Source organism: Procambarus clarkii, chromosome 84, assembly GCF_040958095.1.
Source record: "Procambarus clarkii isolate CNS0578487 chromosome 84, FALCON_Pclarkii_2.0, whole genome shotgun sequence".
NCBI lineage: Eukaryota > Metazoa > Arthropoda > Malacostraca > Decapoda > Cambaridae > Procambarus > Procambarus clarkii.
Window position 1 is genome coordinate 14,151,546 of NC_091233.1, and position 20,546 is coordinate 14,172,091.

Consider the following 20,546-nt stretch of genomic DNA (forward strand, 5'->3'; position numbering starts at 1 on the left):
ACTACATGTATTCGCAGACTCGTCAGCCAAAGCTTTTGGAGCTTGTGCTTACTTAGTGACTTCTAATCAATCATATCTTATCACCTCTAAGGCCAGAGTAGCTCCATTAAAAAAGAGGACTTTGCCTCAGATGGAACTAACAGCACTGCTAACTGGTACACGCTAGCAGTGCATATCAAACAAGTCTTGTCTACCATGAACATCAAAGATGTCATTATATGGTCTGACAATGAAGCTGTCTTACAATGGGTACGAAACGACAACTGTCCAACTCCATATGTAAAAAATCGCGTCTCGGAAATTAAAGAAATTTCCGCAGGCTTTCAATTGTTGCATGTACCAACAAAGGATAATCCAGCTGATCTCTTATCAAGAGGTATGACATTTAAACAGTTTGCAAAGGCAGATATTTGGTTTCATGGGCCTCGATGGTTAGTGAATGGTAGTTGGCCTGAACAAAAGCCACACGTCATTACGACACAAACCATAACTACCACCAGGCAGCAAGCTCAAATATCAGTCTTGGATTGTACTCGTTACTCCTCGCTCATCAAATTAATCAATGTAACACAGAACGTGTTTCATTATCTCAGGAAAAAAGGTATAAAATACACTTTTCCAGATGCACTTCTCTATTGGGTAAGACAAGCCCAGAGAGAAACTTATGGGAATAACTATGAAAATCTTCCTCATAAGTTAAAACACAATCTCGGTCTGTGGATAGACCAAGAAAATCACAACATTCTGCGTTGTGGAGGGAGACTTAAACACGCAGATATCAATCTAGATACCGTGCATCCATGGCTTTTACCAAAAAATCATTGGATCACAAGGTTGATTGTGTTGCATACACATCAACAAATCATCAAACATGGAGGAGTGTTAGACACACTCACACAAATCAGACACCAGTACTGGATTCCTCAGGGAAGACAGTCAGTCAAATCAATCTTGAAGAATTGCATGATATGCCGAAGGTACGATGCAAGAACTTGCTCTTATCCAGGGCCACCACCCCTACCAAAGGAACGAGTGGTCCATCTACAACCTTTCGAAACGACAGGAGTAGATTATACAGGAGCAATATATCTAACGGGGACTGCAGATAAGCAACCTATCAAGGCATACATCTGTCTGTTCACCTGTGCTACCACCAGGGCAGTACATCTAGAGGTAACACCCGATATGACTGCTCAATCATTTATTCAAGCTTTCCGCAGATTCGCAGCACGCCGATCATGCCCTAAGCTGATGATTTCAGATAACGGAGCAAACTTGGTAGCTGGAGAAGCATGTCTACGGGAAATCTGTTCCCATCCTGCAGTTACTTCCACACTGGAACAGCGTCATTGCAGATGGAAATTTATCCCTCCGAGAGCCCCATGGCACGGAGGATTTTATGAACGGTTAATAGGAACTGTAAAAACATCCTTGAGAAAATCTCTACACCGTCAGAAAATCAATCTTCAAGAGCTCCAGACAGTAATCACGGAAATAGAATCAAGAGTGAATAACCGGCCGTTGACTTACTTGTCTGAGGATCCTACTCAACATGAGCCATTAAGTCCTGCCCACCTAATGTATGGAAGACTTCTGACTCCAGTACCATCTCTAGTGGATGATGAGATCAGAGATCCCTCATATGTGGGTCAGAGCGAGTTGGTTCAGGGGTATAAGCATCTGTCTAGCATAATCCAAAAATGGAATGATGTTTGGACAAAAGAATATCTTACATCTCTACGAGAACATCACTATGGGGCCAATGTCCCACATAATATATCTAATCTCCAACCTGGCGATATTGTCTTGGTAGACAGTGATGGCCCTAGGGCTGACTGGCCATTAGGTAAAGTTGTCTCAGTCCATCCAGATAGTCAGGGGATTTTGAGAATAGTCAAAATCCTGTCTAAAGGAACAACTTCCCTGAAGACATTGGACAAACTCATCCACATGGAATCAGTGAGCCAGCTGCAGTTAGATCCTGAGAGACCTCAAGACACTCTAACTCCACAAGACCCACAGACTCCTAACAGACACAATCGTCCACAACGGACAGCAGCACAAAAGTGCAAGCAAAATTTGCACTTGTATTATCAATCCAATGGAGAGTAAATAAATACATATGGTTACTATTGTCCTAAGTATTGGACTCTGTGCCAGTTCTCTCCCTCTGGAAGATGTGGGAAATTTTTACCCACCATATCTAATAATCATCTAAGAAATGTATAATTTCTATATCATATCTAAATCATATCAAAATCATATCTAAATCGTATCAAAATCATATTAGAATCATTATAGATTCATTATAGAGCTTGATCCTGGATGACAATGGCACCATGAACACGTACGCAACAGGGGCCCTTTTGATGCCTACGTGACTTTGTACATGATCTTTCAAGTATCCAGAAGCTTCTAGAAGGATTTCTTAATTAAAAAACTATTGGAACATTTATTCAACATCCGGTAGGGATAATATCGAATCCTTAATAAGATTCAGTGGTACTTTCAAATACTACTTATAATCTTTAAATCTTATATCTAATTATATTATAATCACATCTTATTTCAATCATAAGTCTAGACTGTAAAAATAATCAATCAATATTCATAGAAGGCTACCGTGCACAGAGAGCATGGCAGGGCGATGGGGGGAGTGAAGCGCCCACCAACAAAGCCCGCGGCACTCCGCGTTTGTTTACAAATGAGTGAACAAGTGACTGATCCTTAGCGAACATTACCAGCTCAAGGACACCTTATCTAATATTTTTTATCGCCAGTGAATACTCTCTAGAACTGGGGGAGTACCTGGACAATATCTACAAGGAAAATCCTAGAACATTTATAAAAATAAGAGTGTAGTGGAGATCACAGTGACGCGGTTTCCACCACCTTCATTCCTATTCTTTATCAAATATCATTCTTCTGCAACGCAGTTAAAGAAAAATCCAAGTAGCAACGCTACCAGATCATCATACAGCAACGCTGTAGCAAAATATAGTGCCTAAACTCGACAAGAGAGTTAATCAGTCTGGCAAACTTGTCAGACAGGCACCCCGACTGGCAGAGAAGTATATTGAAGGTTATTTGGTATATGATTGGCCAATTGTATGCTTGTGTAGCTTTAATATCCTATAAATCTGTCTGTTGGTTAAAAAGCGAGGCTAAGCCTCACATATCAGTAAGTTTATTAAAATTGTAGTGTAGCTGTGAATCTTATCCAAGCACTGAACCTCATGAGTGTCCATTGTGTCAGAAAATAATTCAGCCTCAATAAGTAAAAACCTCACAAGTGTCCATAGTTTTGGAAGAGATTCACTCAAGCTAACTGTATCATATAAATTGAATATGTCTGCATATATACTTGAATATATAAATTAAGTTATCAATTGCTTGCTTAGTTAATTTTTAAGTTATCATATAAGTTCATTTAATTGAATATAATTTCTAGTACTTAACAGTATTTAGACTACATTTAAGGTCATTTATTATACTTTTACAATTTAATTTGTTGTTTATAGTATAAGTACATATTGGCTGTAAGTTATGGTGCTAGGTTAGACTATGTATGTTTAAATCCCTGATTTAAACAGAGCCAGTGTTCAGTCATACAACTGAATTTATTAAATCTTATCCTTGTATAAAATACAAGCTGATGTGAGATCCCTGTCTACAGGTGGATTGGAACTTCTATCAACTAAGTCATTCACCCCACCTGTCCCTTACAGCCCACAGTCTGTCATTAGGAAAAGAGGATTTAGGATTTACAACCCTAGCTAGAGATTTTAGTTGAATTAATTTGCAGACAGTAAATTTTTAATTTAGTTCAGTACAAGTCCCTGGTAGTCTCCTCTTATATCAATCCCAACAGGTTTTTCCCACAGCGAGAAAGAGAAGAACGGGAAAAAGAGAAGAGCGAGAAAGAGAAGAGAAACGAGAAAGAGAAGAACGAGAAAGGGAAGAGAAACAGCGAGAGAGAGAAGAAAAAGAAAGACAGAGACAACATGAACTAGAAGTATTACGGTTAGGCGGTGGTCGGAGGCAAACAACGGACACCAGCAGTTTCGATACGGTAAGGAACATCAAAATGGTCCCAAAATTCAACGAGAAGGAAGTTTCGAAGTTCTTCGCAGCCTTCGAGAAAGTCGCTGCCTCTTTGGAGTGGCCAAGGGAGAATTGGGCCATCATGATACAGTCAGTCCTGACTGGGAAGGCCCAAATCGCCTACTCCACGTTATCCCTTGACGACTCCGGCGATTACGACAGGGTGAAGAAAGTAGTGCTCATGGCTTACCAGTTGGTACCTGAGGCTTACAGGCAAAAGTTTAGGAACCTGAAAAAGACCTCAGAGCACACTTTCACCGAATTCGCCACTATCAAGGAGCGACTTTTCCAGGAATGGTGTGCCTCTCGGAAGGTGGCGACCAAAGAAGACCTCGAGCAGCTCATACTGTTAGAGGATTTCAAGGACTGTCTGTCTGGAGACCTGAAGATGTACTTAGAGGAGCAGCAGGTGGAGACCTTGAGTGCGGCAGCCACCATGGCCGAGGAATACATCCTAACGCATAGGCCTTCTGCTAAGTACGTCCCGAGGAATTACCAACGCCGGTTTGACAAACCTCATGACGAAGAGGAGACCCCCGTCCCACGAAGCACTAAGAAGACGCCCCCAAGTAGCCCTCGAAGGACTAGTCCTAGCAGTCCGAAACACCAGAGTCCGAGGAGGAATATGATGTGCTGGACTTGTAGGCAGAAAGGGCATGTAGCTGCTATGTGCCGAGGCAGAAGAGGTAACGGCGCTCGTAGGGAGGTGATGATGATGAGCTGTGTGACACCACTAGCGGGAAGCCAGTCGACGACGACGCAGGAAGGACCAAGTTTGTTCGCCCCTCACACTTCAAGCGGGTATGTAACGAGTGATCACACTGGTAGATCTGTTGTAGTGCTCAGAGATAGTGGAGCAGCCCAGTCCCTGATCGTGAAAAGCTTGTTACCCGAGGGAGTGAGAGTAGACGGGAGACAAAAGGTTGTCCTGGTTGGGTTTCCTAGGACGCAGTATATCGCCCCCTTAGTGCCGGTACATCTCGACTCGCCTTACTTCAGCGGCTCATGTGTGTTGGCAGTAGTCGATACCCTCCCTGTAGCTGGGATTGACGTGATACTAGCCAACGACTTGGTGACAGGTTGGAGCACCAATTATCCCAAGATTGTGGACGAGTCAGCCGAAACAGCAAGGTCAGAGGTGATAGCAGGCAGTGGTAATATCCAGGTACGGACAGGCTCGGAATTAAACATGATTAATTTGTCCTCTCACCCGCAGATCGACAGTATTCTAGCAGAGTCTCCTGATTCTTTTCCCGACGAGGAACATACGGTTACGATGGCAGAGGCAACTGAGCATGAAGAGAGGCCTCGTGTGCAAGTGCCCACGGATACCAAAGAGTCTGGAGCGAAGGCGGAGGTGTACTTGCGGTATGGCAAGGTACAACGTTCATGGAACCGGCCAGAGATTCCCCAGACGTCGGAGGTATGTGAGGTATGTGCGAAGGTTCTAGAGCCCTCTTCGGTCCAAATCAGGCTAATGGATGTAGCCGGCTATGGACATTACAAGCTCAGGAAGCTCATCCCTCAGTTTACCAAATGTTTCCTACCGGTATTTTGTTTGATTCTTGTGTGTGTTATCAGTAAGGACCAGTGGACGACCCAACAGATGATGGCTCCCAGGAACATCGTGAAGAGATCCCAGGGATTGGAGATTTGCACTGCGAGTGTTGCAGTCAAAGGAGGGACCTGGAAGGTGATAGTAGATACAGGAGGTACGAGATATGATAATATGAGTGACTATTTCCGACAGGTTGACACCCCCCGCGTGATTGCTGAGCCTGGATTCAGCGTTATGCGGAACGTCGGTCGACTGGACGGTGGCAGAGCAGACATCATCTACGGTGTACAAGCGGCTCTGTTGGAACTAGGTGTGGGCCTAGTAGGCGAGTGTGTAGTAAGTACTGACTTGCCCACTGTCGCTGTCACTCTGAATTATCAGACCCCTGTATTCCAGGTTCCTGTCTCCCTGAAGGACCGTCGGACCAGTACCAGAAATGCCGTCTGTGATCAGCCATCATCAGTGCCACGACACAGGGAAGTGTCGAGTCGCCCCACATCGTGTCTACACCGATCCTTACTCGAGAGAGGTGAGATGATGACCCTGCTTGACATCGCAGTGGAGGTGTGGAAGATGACGTCAGGCAGGTCATTGCCTTCTATCTGCAAGTTCCCGTTGCGCCAGAGTTTCCCAGTAGGACAGTTCTGTGGACGAGACAGCCTCGCCGTTCCAGTTTACAGTGTACATGAGTCCATTTGGAGTTGTGTCCCCATACTAATTTGGTTTGTGTTTCTCTTTATAGAACCCCAGACCAAATTCTTTTTGGTGGGGAGGTGTTACGGACCCGAATCCAGCGTCCGAGCCTGGAGCAGTGACGACCACGCCATCTGTGGGTCAGCTCCCGAAACCCCCTCCAAATGGACGACGACACCTGGTGAGGACGAGGTGTACTGGCCACGAGGGCTAGTTTCCAGTCCTGTTCAGTTCATAACACAGCTGCTGCTGACCTCTGGTGAGGTGGTGCTCAGACAACAACGCCATCTATGGAGTGGATACGTCGGGCGTTTGTGTCTGAGCCTGTAAGTAAGGTGCTTTTGTGTGTCCCTGTTACTGATGACGTGTCTGATTACAGAGTCGACCTGGAACTGCTGTAATGGAAGTTGAGTCAGTCTATCCAAGGCAGCCGTCTCGTCACCCAGTGTTTGCTGCTGCAGCTGTGAGTCGCCCCCGGATGAACACTGTGGTGTTACCCTGCCTGTGAAGCGGCAGTTGAAGAATTGTCATACCCGGGACTGACTGGTGGAGACGTTTGACCACTGGGGAGTTGTGGCAAGGAGAGTGATCTGTGGTATCACACGAGGCTCCTGACTAGGGTTCGCTACCTTAGTAACCGATCGTGGACTGGCCTAACCAGCGTCGCTGATTTGGAACCTGCCAGCTATCTGCTGGACTTGTGGTTGACGGCCTCCACGACGGTGCCCCCAGTGGAACTGTGTTTTGGCTGGCCTGTGGCCGGGGTAGACTCAAGATTCTCGAAGGATTCGTTGTGAGGCCACAGGAGCACCAAGAGCTTGGCATCGTGAGCACCGTGAAGGTCCAGAGTCTTCAGAAGAAGACAGCAGTGTATATAATAGTGTTTATACCCCCCCCCCCCCCCGTGTAATCTTCTTATATATATTTATTGGTGAAGGTGTTAATTATATTATTAAGTTTTTTACTTTATTTCCCTTCCCCTTTTATTTAATTGCATTACGGATCACATCCCTTGAAAGCCACTACTGGCTTGGGGCCGGATACCCTTCCTCTAACAACATCAGAGTAAGAACCCAGTTGCGACCCGAGAGGGCCGTAACAAACATACTAAGTAGGTTAGGTAAGTTCGGTGTTTTCTATGAATCTCTTTAAGGGTATTTATTATGTTAAGTATGTCACCTATGCACATATTTAATAAGTCAATATTGACTTAATAAATTTGCGAGAACGGGTTGTATTTAGATGTCACACCTGTGATAGGAGAAAACATGCGATTTTTGAAAAAACAGTGAAATCTGTTGCATGTAAGAGCAACACACGATATACAATATATGTTTCGATTCCATTTCAATGTTCCCGATTGCATTGATAAATTGAATTTTCATAGATTTATTTATTTATTTTCATTTTTGATTTAATTGTTTTGTGTGACGTTGCGTGGGAATTGAGCTGTGTTGTTTACCATACCGTTCATTTCGTGGGTATAGCTTATTTGTTTCTTTTTTCATTTCGTTTTTTTAACTGTTCTTATTTTTCAGTGCAATTGGTGGTGAATTTGAGCTGTGTCGATTGATCTACGTTTAAATTGAAATATTTCGTTAATGTTTTTTGTTTTTGTTTTGAAAACAAGAAAATGGACAACACGTTTATTTTACAGCTGCATATGTGCAACAAACAGCTATGAATCCACCGGCTACAACGTTAACTGCTTTCTTCACGTTATGTCAAAATGACGCGTTTGCGAAAACACTGCTGTATTCGGAAGTACCTACGTATTACACATAGAATGCGAGTAGAAAATCATTTGAACGACGCAAACAAGGAGAGCGAGTCGACGGACAACCTGGCATATTCAAACAAACTACGATAGGCAGACTGCACAGGGTACATCACAATCAAGATGAATGCTTCCTTCTTCGCATGCTGTTGGTAAACGTGCCAGGTTCAACGTCTTTTCAGCCATTGAGTTTGTCAACGGCATAACTTGTGCCATTTTCCGTAGTGCATATCAAGCTCTTAATTTATTGGAGAACGACCGACACTGGGATGTATGAATTAATGACACGTCCAACACGTCACATCCAAATCAAATTCGAGCATTATTTGCAATCATATTGACCACTTACTCTCCATCAGAGTAATGGGAAAAATATAAATCGCACATGGCTGAAGACATTATCCGTCGAATACGCAATGGAAATTCATATATGAACATAGATTTTACATCAGAAATCTACAACGAAGCGTTGATAATGACTGAAGATTTATGCTTAGAAATCGCGAACAAAGTTCTAAATCAATTGGAAATGCCATCACCGAATCGATCTGCTGCTGCATCGTTCGATGTAGAATTGCGTCGTGAACAAAATTACAACATGGGTGATCTGTTGTCGTATGTGCAGTCAAACATTCCTAAGCTAACGCTTGAGCGAAAAGGCATTTACAATCAAATAATTCAAACTGTTAATAACGGGTTTGGAGAAGTCTTTTTAGATGCGCCAGGAGGAACTGTAAAACTTTCATAATTAGATTTATTCTGCCAGCATTTCGATCCCAAAATGGCATAACCTTAGCTCTTGCTTCGTCCGGAATAGCTACGACATTGCTACCAGGTGGAAGAACTGCTACTTCAGCTATGAAATTGCCATTGAACATGCAATTCATTGAAACTCCCACGTGCAACATTTCCAAAGCATCCAGCCTGGGAAAAGCATTGCACAAATGTAAACTTATTGTTTGGGATGAATGCACAATGGCCCACAAAAAATCGCTCGAGGCTCTTGATCGATCATTGCAAGATTTGTGTGAAAACATCAGACCATTTGGGAACGCATTAATATTGCTTGCAGGAGATTTCAGGCAATCATTACCTGTAATTCCTCGATCAACACAAGCGGACGAAATAAATGCTCGCCTGAAATACTCTACTTTGTTGCGCCACATAAAGACGCTAAAATTAACTACAAATATGCGTGTCTAGTAGCAAAACGATCCATCAACTGGGATATTCTCACATCAGTCTCTATAAATTGATACCGTGAACGTGCCGGTTGATCTGACCTCTAAACGAATTTCATTGCCTTATAACTTCTGCAATTTAGTGACGTCAAAAGAAGAATTTTTTGAAATAGTATTTCCCAATAATCAAACCAATTATTAGAATCACGATTGGCTGAATGAACGAGCTGTTCCTGCAGGCAAGAACAAAGACGTCTACGAACTTAAGAATATAGTTCAGTCCAACATTCAAAGCAAGTAACATACAAGTCCGTCGACACTGTTAAGGAAGCAGATGAAGCGGTTAATTATCCAACAGAATTTTTTATTTCACAGTCAAGGATACCATCACACGTACGTCAATTGAAAATTGGCGTGCCAATTATCATGTTGCGAAACATCAGTCAAAACTTTGCAACGATACGCGCCTTGCAGCCAAAAAATTAATCAGCAACGTCGTAGAAGCAGGTCTTGACAGGACCTTTGAAAAGTGAAGATGTCCTCATTCCTCGCATTTCTATGATTCCAACAGATATGCCCTTTCATTTTAAGAGATTGTAATTTCCAATTCGATTGGCGTTTGGAATTACCATCAACAAAGCTCAGGGCCAATCTTTAAAATTGTGCAGTTTATATCTAGACGCGGATTGCTTCTCACATAGACAATTATAAGTTGCGTGTTCTAGAGTTGGCAACCAGACAATCTCTATCTCCCCACAGACAACGGAACAAAAAATATTGTATACCCACAAGCATTGTGAAATTAAATATTAGAAACGTGCGCTCTCATTTCTTTCTTTTCCATTTAACCAGACTGTGCCACAGCAACGCGTGGTGGGTACAGCTAGTAATAATAATAATAATTTCATAATATTGTTATGGAATTTAATGAAAACATTGTAGCCCCTGACACTGCGTTGATATTGTAATTTCAACTACAATTACATTATTCTCCTAATTTTGAGCAAAATTTTGCATTGCAAGTTACCTGCAAATAGTTTTCAACACCTTTATGGAGATTTATTTTATGGGGGAACAAGCTTATTATAGCCTTGTATTCCTTGTAGAGGGTTAAGGAATACATCCATTTTATATTTATATATTTATTGCACACTTTACCACCCACTTCAATTTATATATTCTGATATTTAAAGGATAACTGAACACGTGCAGACATGAACGCATTTAACATGAACCATAATTGAATTCTTTCCTTTAAAAAGCTGTTTTGCACCTTTATTGACAAATTTTGATTACCGTTCTATATTTTATGCCCTAAATTATATGAATAATTTATTTAAAAACAATTATATATGAAAACTGTTTTTCCTATACATTTAACGTGTTTTGTAGTACACTAATATATGTTTGTAGTGCTCAAAATATATTAAATATATATATATATATATATATATATATATATATATATATATATATATATATATATATATATATATATATATATATATATATATATATATATATATATATATATATATATATATATATATATATATATGTCGTACCTAGTAGCCAGAACACACTTCTCAGCCTACTTTGCAAGGCCCGATTTGCCCAATAAGCCAAGTTTTCATGAATTAATTTTTGTTCGACTACCTAACCTACCTAACCTAACCTAACCTAACTTTTTCGGCTACCTAGCTTAACCTAACCTATAAAGATAGGTTATGTTAGGTAAGGTAGGGTTGGTTAGTTTCGGTCATATATCTACGTTAATTTTAACTCCAATAAAAAAAATTGACCTGATACATAATGAAATGGGTAGCTTTATCATTTCATAAGAAAAACATTTGAGAAAATATATTAATTCCGGAAAACTTGCCTTATTAGGCAAATCGGGCCTTGCATAGTAGGCTGAGAAGTGCGTTCTGGCTACTAGGTACGACATATATATATATATATATATATATATATATATATATATATATATATATATATATATATATATATATATATATATATATATATATATATATATATATATTTATATATATTTATATAAACAAATATTAGAAGAAAAAAATTCCGGGAACATTACAATTATATATATGTAGAAACGAGTACTAAATATCTTTCTCACAATCTTTTAATAAAAAGTAATTATTCAGTTCTTTTATATCTACAGATAGCGTTTTTCAGAGTAAACTAAGTTCATAAAATATATAATGAAAATGAACCAAATAAAGTTTCTGCAGATTATGCTAAATGCCTCAGTAATGCAAAATGTAAATTATCTCGTGCAGCACACTAAAATCTAACAAGTATTTCAAGAATAGGAGTTTTTCTTCTGTGATAAAAACTAAAAATTCTGGTATTGTGAATCATTTCATTAAATAAAACTGGAACCTGTTAGAGGGCACTATAATGTGACATTTAAATTAAAGACATTTTGAAGTTCCTAGCCAAGTTAAGGAATATGAAAGATAGATATACTAAATAGGGTGATATTCCAAATACTTATTAGTGATAGTCACCCACTTTCACAATAAAATTTGGGAAACGTGGGACAGCTCTGGGTAAGAAAAAAAGGAATAATATATATATATATATATATATATATATATATATATATATATGTATATATATATATATATATATGTATATGTATATATATATATATATATATATATATATATATATATATATATATATATATATATATATATATATATATATATATATATATATATATATATATATATATAATTGGAATTTATCCTTATTTAAGGAGAAAATTAGAGGAAAACAAATGCAGGTTCAGAGGAGGGATAGAAGCCAGCTAAAAAATAATGCTAGCGAAATGTGCATTGAACACACTTATTTAAAAGCAGGCGGCACACTCAAAGACAATTGTTTCCATTTTGATATTAGTAAAAAAAATTATATATGCTATTGATTGCTTTGAAACGTAAAAGGCTTTTCAATTACATAATATTGTTAAATAAATGAAACTTAATTCCAAATATCATTGGCACTCATTACTTTCTAAATGTTATGGAACTGTTTATGGATACTGGATATATATCTTAATAAATTCAATGTTAAAAGCTGTGCGATTGTTGTTACTAGCCTTGAAGTTTTAGATTGTCAGAAAGAATATCAATAAATCTAAGCACAGTTTACATAACGCTATGCATAATACTAACTTAAATTTTACTCTTTTTGCCTGCAACAGCCAAATAAAAAGATCCAAAGCATTCATAATATGTAAATAAATAAACAAAACTTGTGTGATGTACTTGTTGGAAAGTGTCTGAATTCCCCAAAACTAAATATTTTGCTGCCTAAGGGAATTTTTACGTATTAGAAAACATCAAAAAGTTCTTAGCCAAGTCAAGGAATATGAAAGGTTTATTTATTAATGGGCTGATATTCCACGCTATATTTACTAAAGAGGATGATATTCCACCCTATATTTACTAAATATAGGGTGGAATATCTTCTTCACCCTTTCTTCAAGTTGTAAATCATTTTCTTTTATATTTTGCTAATTAGTTCCCACGTTTTAAACAAAATGTTGAATGTTCCCAGGAATATGTGTGTTGTATCGTTGACCTTAATAAAAGGCTTCTCATAGCACTGATGACATGCACTTCCAATGATGAAGTGTATCGCTGTTTATGATGGAAAGCTCCTCATTGTGGGGTGATTACCTGCAACATGCAATTGCAATGATTATGCTGTTTTTGTTGCTTATATGTCTTTGCATCATAAAATTCAAGTACCAACGTTCATCTAATATTTTCTAAAATGTTTTGTGATGTCTTATTTTTTTATGAAGATTAACAATAAAATATAAATAAGTTGGCAGAGAAGCTGGGAACTTGTGCCTTAATATATAGGAGATATAGTGAAATTGATATATATTCAAGGGAGTTGGGAGTTATATGTTACTGTAAGTTCATCATGATGGGTGGAGAGAGATGTAAAGGATGCAGTTGTGATTATTGTGTCTGTTGCAGGTGATAATTATGAACCATCATTGACATAATTGTGGCAATGGTGATTGTGTTAGCTGTGGGTGATAATTATGACACTACCGAAGCAATTATGGTGGTAGTGATTGTTGTGTCAGTGGTGGTTGATAATTATTACACGTCACTGATAATTGTCGTCGTGGTGATTATTGTGACTCATGGTTTCATGAATACTACTCTCTTCCTCATATATTCTCGTTTCTGTCATGAATACTTCTTTCCTACAATAATACTCTTTACCTTTTTTTCATTAATGCTGCTATTGTATTCCTTCTTGAATGCTGTTTTTTTCTTTCATGAATACTCCTCTTTCCTTTAAGAATACGGTTCTCTTTCCTTTATGAACATTGTTCTCTTCTTCATGAATACTTCCCTCTTTACTTCGTGAATACTACTGTATTTCTTCCTGAATACTGCTGTATTTCTTTTGTGAATTTTAGTTTATTTCCTTCATAAATACGACTTCCTTTAACTCAGAAATACTGATTACTTTTCTTTATAAATTCTGCTCTTTTTCCTTCATGAATACTGTGCTCTTAAAGACTACAGCTTTCTTTCCTTCGTGAATACTGCCTTTTGTTCGAATACTACTACTACTATTTCCTTCATGACTACTGCTCTTACATTCATGATTTCTGCTATCATTCGTGAATACTGCCCTTGCTTTCGTGAATCTTTTTATCTTTCCATCAAAAATATTGCTCTCTTCCTTCTTCGATGTCGAAAGACCTTGCAAAAGTCGGGAGGAGGGGAGGGGGAAGGGGGAGCGGGGAGGAGGAAGAATGACGAATAGAAATTCTCTAAGAGGATGTGGATGTGAGATGAGGAGGCTAAAAAAATTCGGTGGCTATTCCACCGCGGGTTGGCGACGAGTATTTTTCATAGTTTTTTTTTATCTTGACTTTGTGTTTTATCTTCAACAGTCAATCAACTAATGTACAGGTTCCTGTGCCTACTGGCCTCTATCATATCTATACTTAAAGCTGTGTATGGAGTCAGCGTCTCTACCACATCACTTCCAAATGCATTCCATTTGTCTTCTATGACACTGACAATAAATCTAACGTCTCTGTGGCTCATTCTGGTAATCAATTTCCACCCGTGTCCCCTAGTGCGTGTGCCCCTTGTGTTAAATATTCTGTCTTTTATTTCCCCCTATCAATTTCTGACAATCTTGTATGTGGTAATCATGTCCCCTCTAACTCTTCTGTCTCCCAGTGACGTGAGGTTTAATTCCCGTAGTCTCTCCTCGTAGCTCATACCTCTCAGCTCGGGTACTAGTCTGGTGGCAAACCTTTGAACCTTTTCCAGTTTAGTCTTATGCTTGACTAGGTATGGACTCCATGCTGGAGCCGCATACTCCAGGATTGGTCAGACATATGTGGTATACAAAGTTTTGAGAGATTCCTTACACAAGTTTCTAAAAGCCGTTCTTATGTTAGCCAAACTGGCATATGCCGCTGATGTTATCCTCTTGACATGGGTACTCCCTTACCCACTGGGGCACCTTTACTATTTATTTTTGCCCGTTTCTCCAGCTTATGTACCAGCCTCTTATGGGGGTACTGTGTCAAAGGCTTTTCCGACAGTTCAAGAAAATGCAGTCCGCCCATCCTTCTCTTCTTTGCTTAATCTTTGTCATCTGATCATGGAATTTGGTCAAGGCTGTGAGGCAAGATTTACCCTCCATGAACCCATGTTGGTGGTTTGTAATGAAGTCTCTTCTCTCCAGATGTGTTATTAGGTTTTTTCTCACGATCTTCTCCCATCACCTTGCATCGTAAACAAGTGAAGGAGACTGGCCTGTAGTTCAGTGCCTCACACTTTTTGTATATTAGGACTATATTAGCCGTCTTCCATATTTCTGGTAGGTCTCCTGTCTCCAGTGACCTACTATACACTATGGGGAGTGGCACGTAAAGTTTTTCCGCACACTTTTTCAATACCCATGGTGAGATTCTGTCTGCACGAAAAACCTTTCTCACTTTTAGACCAAACAGGTGTCTCTTGACCTCATTTCTTGTAATTTCGAATCCATCCAAGGCTGCCTGGTTTTCTGCCACCTCTCCTAGCGCAGTCGCCTCACCTCGTTCTGTTGGGAAGACCTCCTGGAACCTCTTGTTGAGTTATTCCCACACCTCTTTGTCATTATCTGTATACCTGTCCTCACCTGTTCTGTTTCATCACTTGTTCTTTCACTGTTTTCCTCCTGATGTGACTGGACTAGCTTTGGTTAGGTCTTTGCTTTATTTGCTATATAATTTTCATACTTTTTATCTGCTTTTCTTCTCACACTAACACTCATTCCTGGTTCTCTGGTATCTCTCTCTGCTCTCTGGGGTTCTGTTATTTCGGAAGTTCCTCCAAGCGTTTTTGTTCATCTCCTTTCTTTCCATACATGTCCTATTAAACATAGATTCTTTTGCTTTTCGTATTTTTCTTTTTGGGCCGGGATAAACCTGTTTACTGCCACCCGACATTTTTGGGTGACAGTCCACCATGTCTTGTACGGACTTGGCTCGGAGTTCTGTGTCCCATAGTATATCCCTTAGGAAACTTTTCATCTCCTCATTATTTCCCTTTCGGTACGCCAGCCCTTTGTTTCCTAGTTCTGTTTTTGGGGAGATAAATCCTAGCTCTACCAGGTACTCAAAGTTCAGTAAACTGTGATCACTCATTCCCAAGCGTGCTTTCCAACTTAACTTTCCTTATATCCTACTCATTTAGGGTAAATATCAGATTAAGCATGGCTGGTTCATCTTCCCCTCTCGTTCTTGTCGGTCCCCTTGATGTGTTGGCTTAGAACGTTTCTTGTTGCCACGTCCATCAGCTTAGGCCTTCATGTGTCTGATCTTCCATGTGGGTCTATGTCCTCCCAATTTATCATCCTGTGCTTTAAGTCTCACATGACTAGTAGTCCAGATCCGTTCCTGCTATCGACTGAAGCTGTCCGCTATTATGTTAATGGTGGCCATGTTTTTTCTCACTTATTTCTGTCAGGGTCTTCTGTCATTTGATGGGGGGGGGGGGAGGGTTATATATATGACTACGACTATCATTTTTTGTCCTCCAATTGCTATGGTACCTGTTATATAGTCACTGAAACGTTCATGGCCCTGAATAACCATCTCCTAAAAATACAGCTTTTCTTACCAACAGAGCTGCACCTCTGTGTGTGTGTATGTGTGTGAGTACATATGCACGTACGCATGTTTTTGTTATTAGAATGAGTATGTACAGGCTAATACTTACACGCATTGAGTTATTAATCCGTTCGTTAAACATGTACCGAGGCAAAGACTGAATTCACAGAGATTTGCTGAAATTAAAGAGATTTATTAGGGCCCAGTTGCTTATTCAGCATATTTGCTGCAAAAATTATTTTATATTCATTAGTTAAGATAGTAATCAAAAGAAAAGTTACTGGTGGTAAAATGTGTGCCATAGGCTTGCATATTTCAGATTAGACTGTCGAGATTGCTTAGTTTGTGCAAGAATATCCTAGTTATCACATATCACACTTTACTTTTGGTTGTATATGCAATTATTAATAATATGAATAAAATTATATATACATTCTTAATTAATTATATAATAAATTATTTTACATAATTAATATTGCTTTCTTGAAATGTTGGTTAGTACTCTTTTGGTTATTTATTCCTGAGGGAGAAGACACTTTGCGGAGAGTGAAGCACAAATCGCATTTCCTCTGTGTAGGGGAATGTTTCGTGGAAAAATGGGATGCTCTATTTGACAATATGCATATTGCATGGAGAAAAAGTAAAGGGGATAGCTTTACATTTTTAGTTTAGTATTAGAACCATAATTTATTGTATTAAACTCTAAGATGAAGACAGGTAAACCGAGATCATTCTTCGTTGACTTTTGTCAAACACAGTTCAAATGAAAATGGGAAACAGGAATATTCAGATGAGTCACGGTAGGGTCAAGGCGGCTGGAATGATCAAAGACTTAACATAAGAGAGGGTGTTTATGAGAGTTTGTTTATCTTAGCCAATGTGAAGAATATGAGACGGAATTCCAGCAACCATCTACTCCAAGCAAAAATCCATACTTTTTGGGTCCTGTTCCAGCGGCATTATAGTATTAATGTTCTCCAAAGTAACAAAATGTTCTCAATTCGGTATAATAATTAATTTGTTACATATGAGTTAGACTTTTAACTAAATAAAATTATTTATATAATTGATTCCACAATTAATTTCATTAATTTTGAAATCTGAAAAAATCTAAACGTTATTTAAGGTTTTCGAACTTTGTTACCATTTTACACATAGATACTATGCATGAGCTTTTAACATTAGGAATCAGTAGATGCAAGTAAAAGTTTTATAAACTGAAAGACATTAGAATCGATATCTGATACAAAGTAATCAATACCGAAAACTTACGCAAACAAGTTCCCTTGTTTTCAATGTACCCAAAAGGACAGTAACAGTCAGCAATGCCTTTGGGATCTACAGCACAGGCAGCAGGAGCAGAGCACGTTACACTGGCGCACGGGTCAGCTGTTATGTTCCAAAATATATTATTAAATGCCATGATAACTAATATTATCAGTATTAAGCTTTCAGGAGCAGCTCATCAGCTAGGCTGAGCTTTCAGGTCACGGTTGCCTCTTTGCTAAACTATCAAACAGAACTGAATGCCTTCCATCGTCGAATTCAAAACACCGTACTTTAAATTACCCGATATACCTTACATTAACGTTTGAACGATATTTTGATTCTCCTTGCACAAAAGATTTTACCTACACTTACACAAAAGACCTTACATACATTTACATAACAAACCTTACTGCCCCTTACACAAAAAGACCCTGCCTACACTAACACAAATATCCTATGCTTAAACAAAACACCTTTCCTACACAAAAGATCTTATCAACACTAACACAAATACCCTTCACTTACACAAATATCCTACGCTTACACAAAAGACTTTGTTTATTACTTAAGAAAAGAACGTGCTTTCACCCATACAAAAGACTGCCTTCACCTACACAAAAAAACATTCCCTACACTTAAAAAAGCTCAGTGCCTGTTGCCTGTTGCAAGAGGCACTGAACTACAGGCCAGTTTCCCTAGCCATGCAATAAGGAGAAAATCATGAGGAAAAGGCTCAAGAAGCATCAGGAGGGAAATTGCTTTGTAACACATTACCAGCATGGATTCAAGGATCGTAAATCATGCCTAACAGGCGTAATATAATTATATGACTAGGTGACAAAAATTAGACAAAAAAGAGAAGGGTGAGTAGACCCCATTTTCTTGGACTGTCAGGAAGCCTTTGGCACAGTACCCAATAAACGATTGTTATAATAGTTGGAGAAACAGGCAGGAGTGAAAGGTATAGTGCACTAGTGAATAAATCATACTAATAAACAGCAAACAGCGAGTAATTGTGAGGGGGGAAGAGACCTCAAAGATGGCAATATACCACCATCGGAGTCCCACAGGGCTCTGTACCTGGACCCATTCTGTTTCTGATATATGTAAACGATCTCCAAGATGGTATAGATTTATTCCTCTCAATGTTAGCTGATGATAAAAAAATTGAGATGAATCAAGACAGGTGAAGATAGACAGACTACAGGACGACCTGGAGGAATGGTCTAGAAAATGGTTACTAAAGTTTAACTCAGGGACATATAAAGTAATGAAATTAGGCGTAGGGAGGAGGAGCTTGAACACAAGTTATCATCTGGGAGGGGAAATCTGGCAATAGTCAAATAGAGAAAGATCTGGGGGTTCATATCACACAGAACCTGTTCCCAGAAGCCCAGATCAAAAGGATATTAGCGGCATATACCGGATTGGCCAACATAAGAAATGCCTTTAGAATTTTGTGTAAGGAATCGTTCAGGACCTTGTTACCTTACCTTGCGATGATTTCAAGGGTTAACGTCCCCGTGGCCTGGTCTGCGACCAGGGCCACTTATATGTGGTGTGGGGAAATGGGATGCTCAATTCTGCAAGATGCATACTGCATGAAGAAAAAGTAAAGGGATAGCTTTACATTTTTATTTTAGCAGTAGAACTAGTTTATTGTATTAAACTGTGAGATGAAGACAGGTAAACCGAGACCATTCTTCTTCGTTTGACTTTTGTTGTCAAACACAGTTCAAATGAAAATGGGAAACAGGAATATTCAGAAGAGTCACGGTAGGGTCAAGGCGGCTGGAATGATCAAAGACTTAGCATAAGAGAGGGTGTTTATGAGAGTTTGTTCATCTTGACGAATGTAAGGAATATGAGACAGAATTCCAGCAACCATATACTCCAAGCAAATGTATGCTACTTTTTGGTCCCTGTTCCAGTGGCATTGCAGTATTAATGGTCTCCAAAATAACAGACTTCTCAATTCTGTATAATAATTAATGTCTCATATCAGTTAGATTTTTAACTAATTAAAAATTTATTATAAAAAATCTAGAACAAATCTAGACATTATTTAAAGTTTTCAAACTTTGCTACCATTTTGCGCATAGATATCATGTATGAGCATTTGAAGCAAGTAAATCACACACAGAGATCACACTAACGTGATGAATCAAATGAACAAATCCACAAGGGCCGTGACGAGGATTCGAACCTGCGTCCGGGAGCATCCAAGACACTGCCTTAATCGACTGAGCTACGACAGGGTTAAAAGGGTTGAAACCGAAGTTCTACTGAACTTCCTGGATCCCGTAGCCTCTCCGAGGCACAAACCAGGCTTTTACACAACCCCCCCTGCACCCGAGCTATGTCAATAGGCCTTTTAACCCTGTCGTAGCTCAGTCGATTAAGGCAGTGTCTGGGATGTCCCGGACGCAGGTTCGAATCCTCGTCACGGCCCTTGTGGATTTGTTCAAGCAAGTAAATGTTTTATAAACTGAAAGACATTAGAATCGATATCTAATACAAAGTAATCAATACCGCGAACTTACGCGAACAAGTGCCCTCTGAGTCAATGTAACCAGCAGGACAGTAACATCTTGCAATGCCCTTGGGATCCACAACACAGACGCCAGGAGAGCATGTCACATTGGCGCACGGGTCAGCTGTAATGTACAAAAATATATTAATAAATGCCATGATAACTAATATTATCAGTATTAAGCTTTCAGGAGCAGCTCATCAGCTAGGCTGAGCTTTCAGGTCACGGTTGCCTCTTTGCTAAACTATCAA

The 20,546-nt window shown here is 39.3% G+C and overlaps 1 protein-coding gene across 2 annotated transcripts in view; it reads right to left on the minus strand.

Annotated features, from left to right (window-relative positions):
- Positions 1-11,437: 11,437 nt before the first annotated feature.
- Positions 11,438-20,546, minus strand: part of LOC123774866 (adhesive plaque matrix protein 2) — a 96,065-nt gene continuing 86,956 nt past the window's right edge. For both annotated transcript variants that reach the window (XM_069316565.1, XM_069316564.1), the window contains exons 7-10: positions 20,306-20,419; positions 17,766-17,882; positions 16,603-16,669; positions 11,438-13,026 (exon numbers count right to left, since the gene is read on the minus strand). In XM_069316565.1, coding sequence (XP_069172666.1) covers positions 13,023-13,026; positions 16,603-16,669; positions 17,766-17,882; positions 20,306-20,419 — 302 coding nt within the window. In that variant the 3' untranslated portion in view covers positions 11,438-13,022. The remainder of the gene's footprint in view (positions 13,027-16,602; positions 16,670-17,765; positions 17,883-20,305; positions 20,420-20,546) is intronic.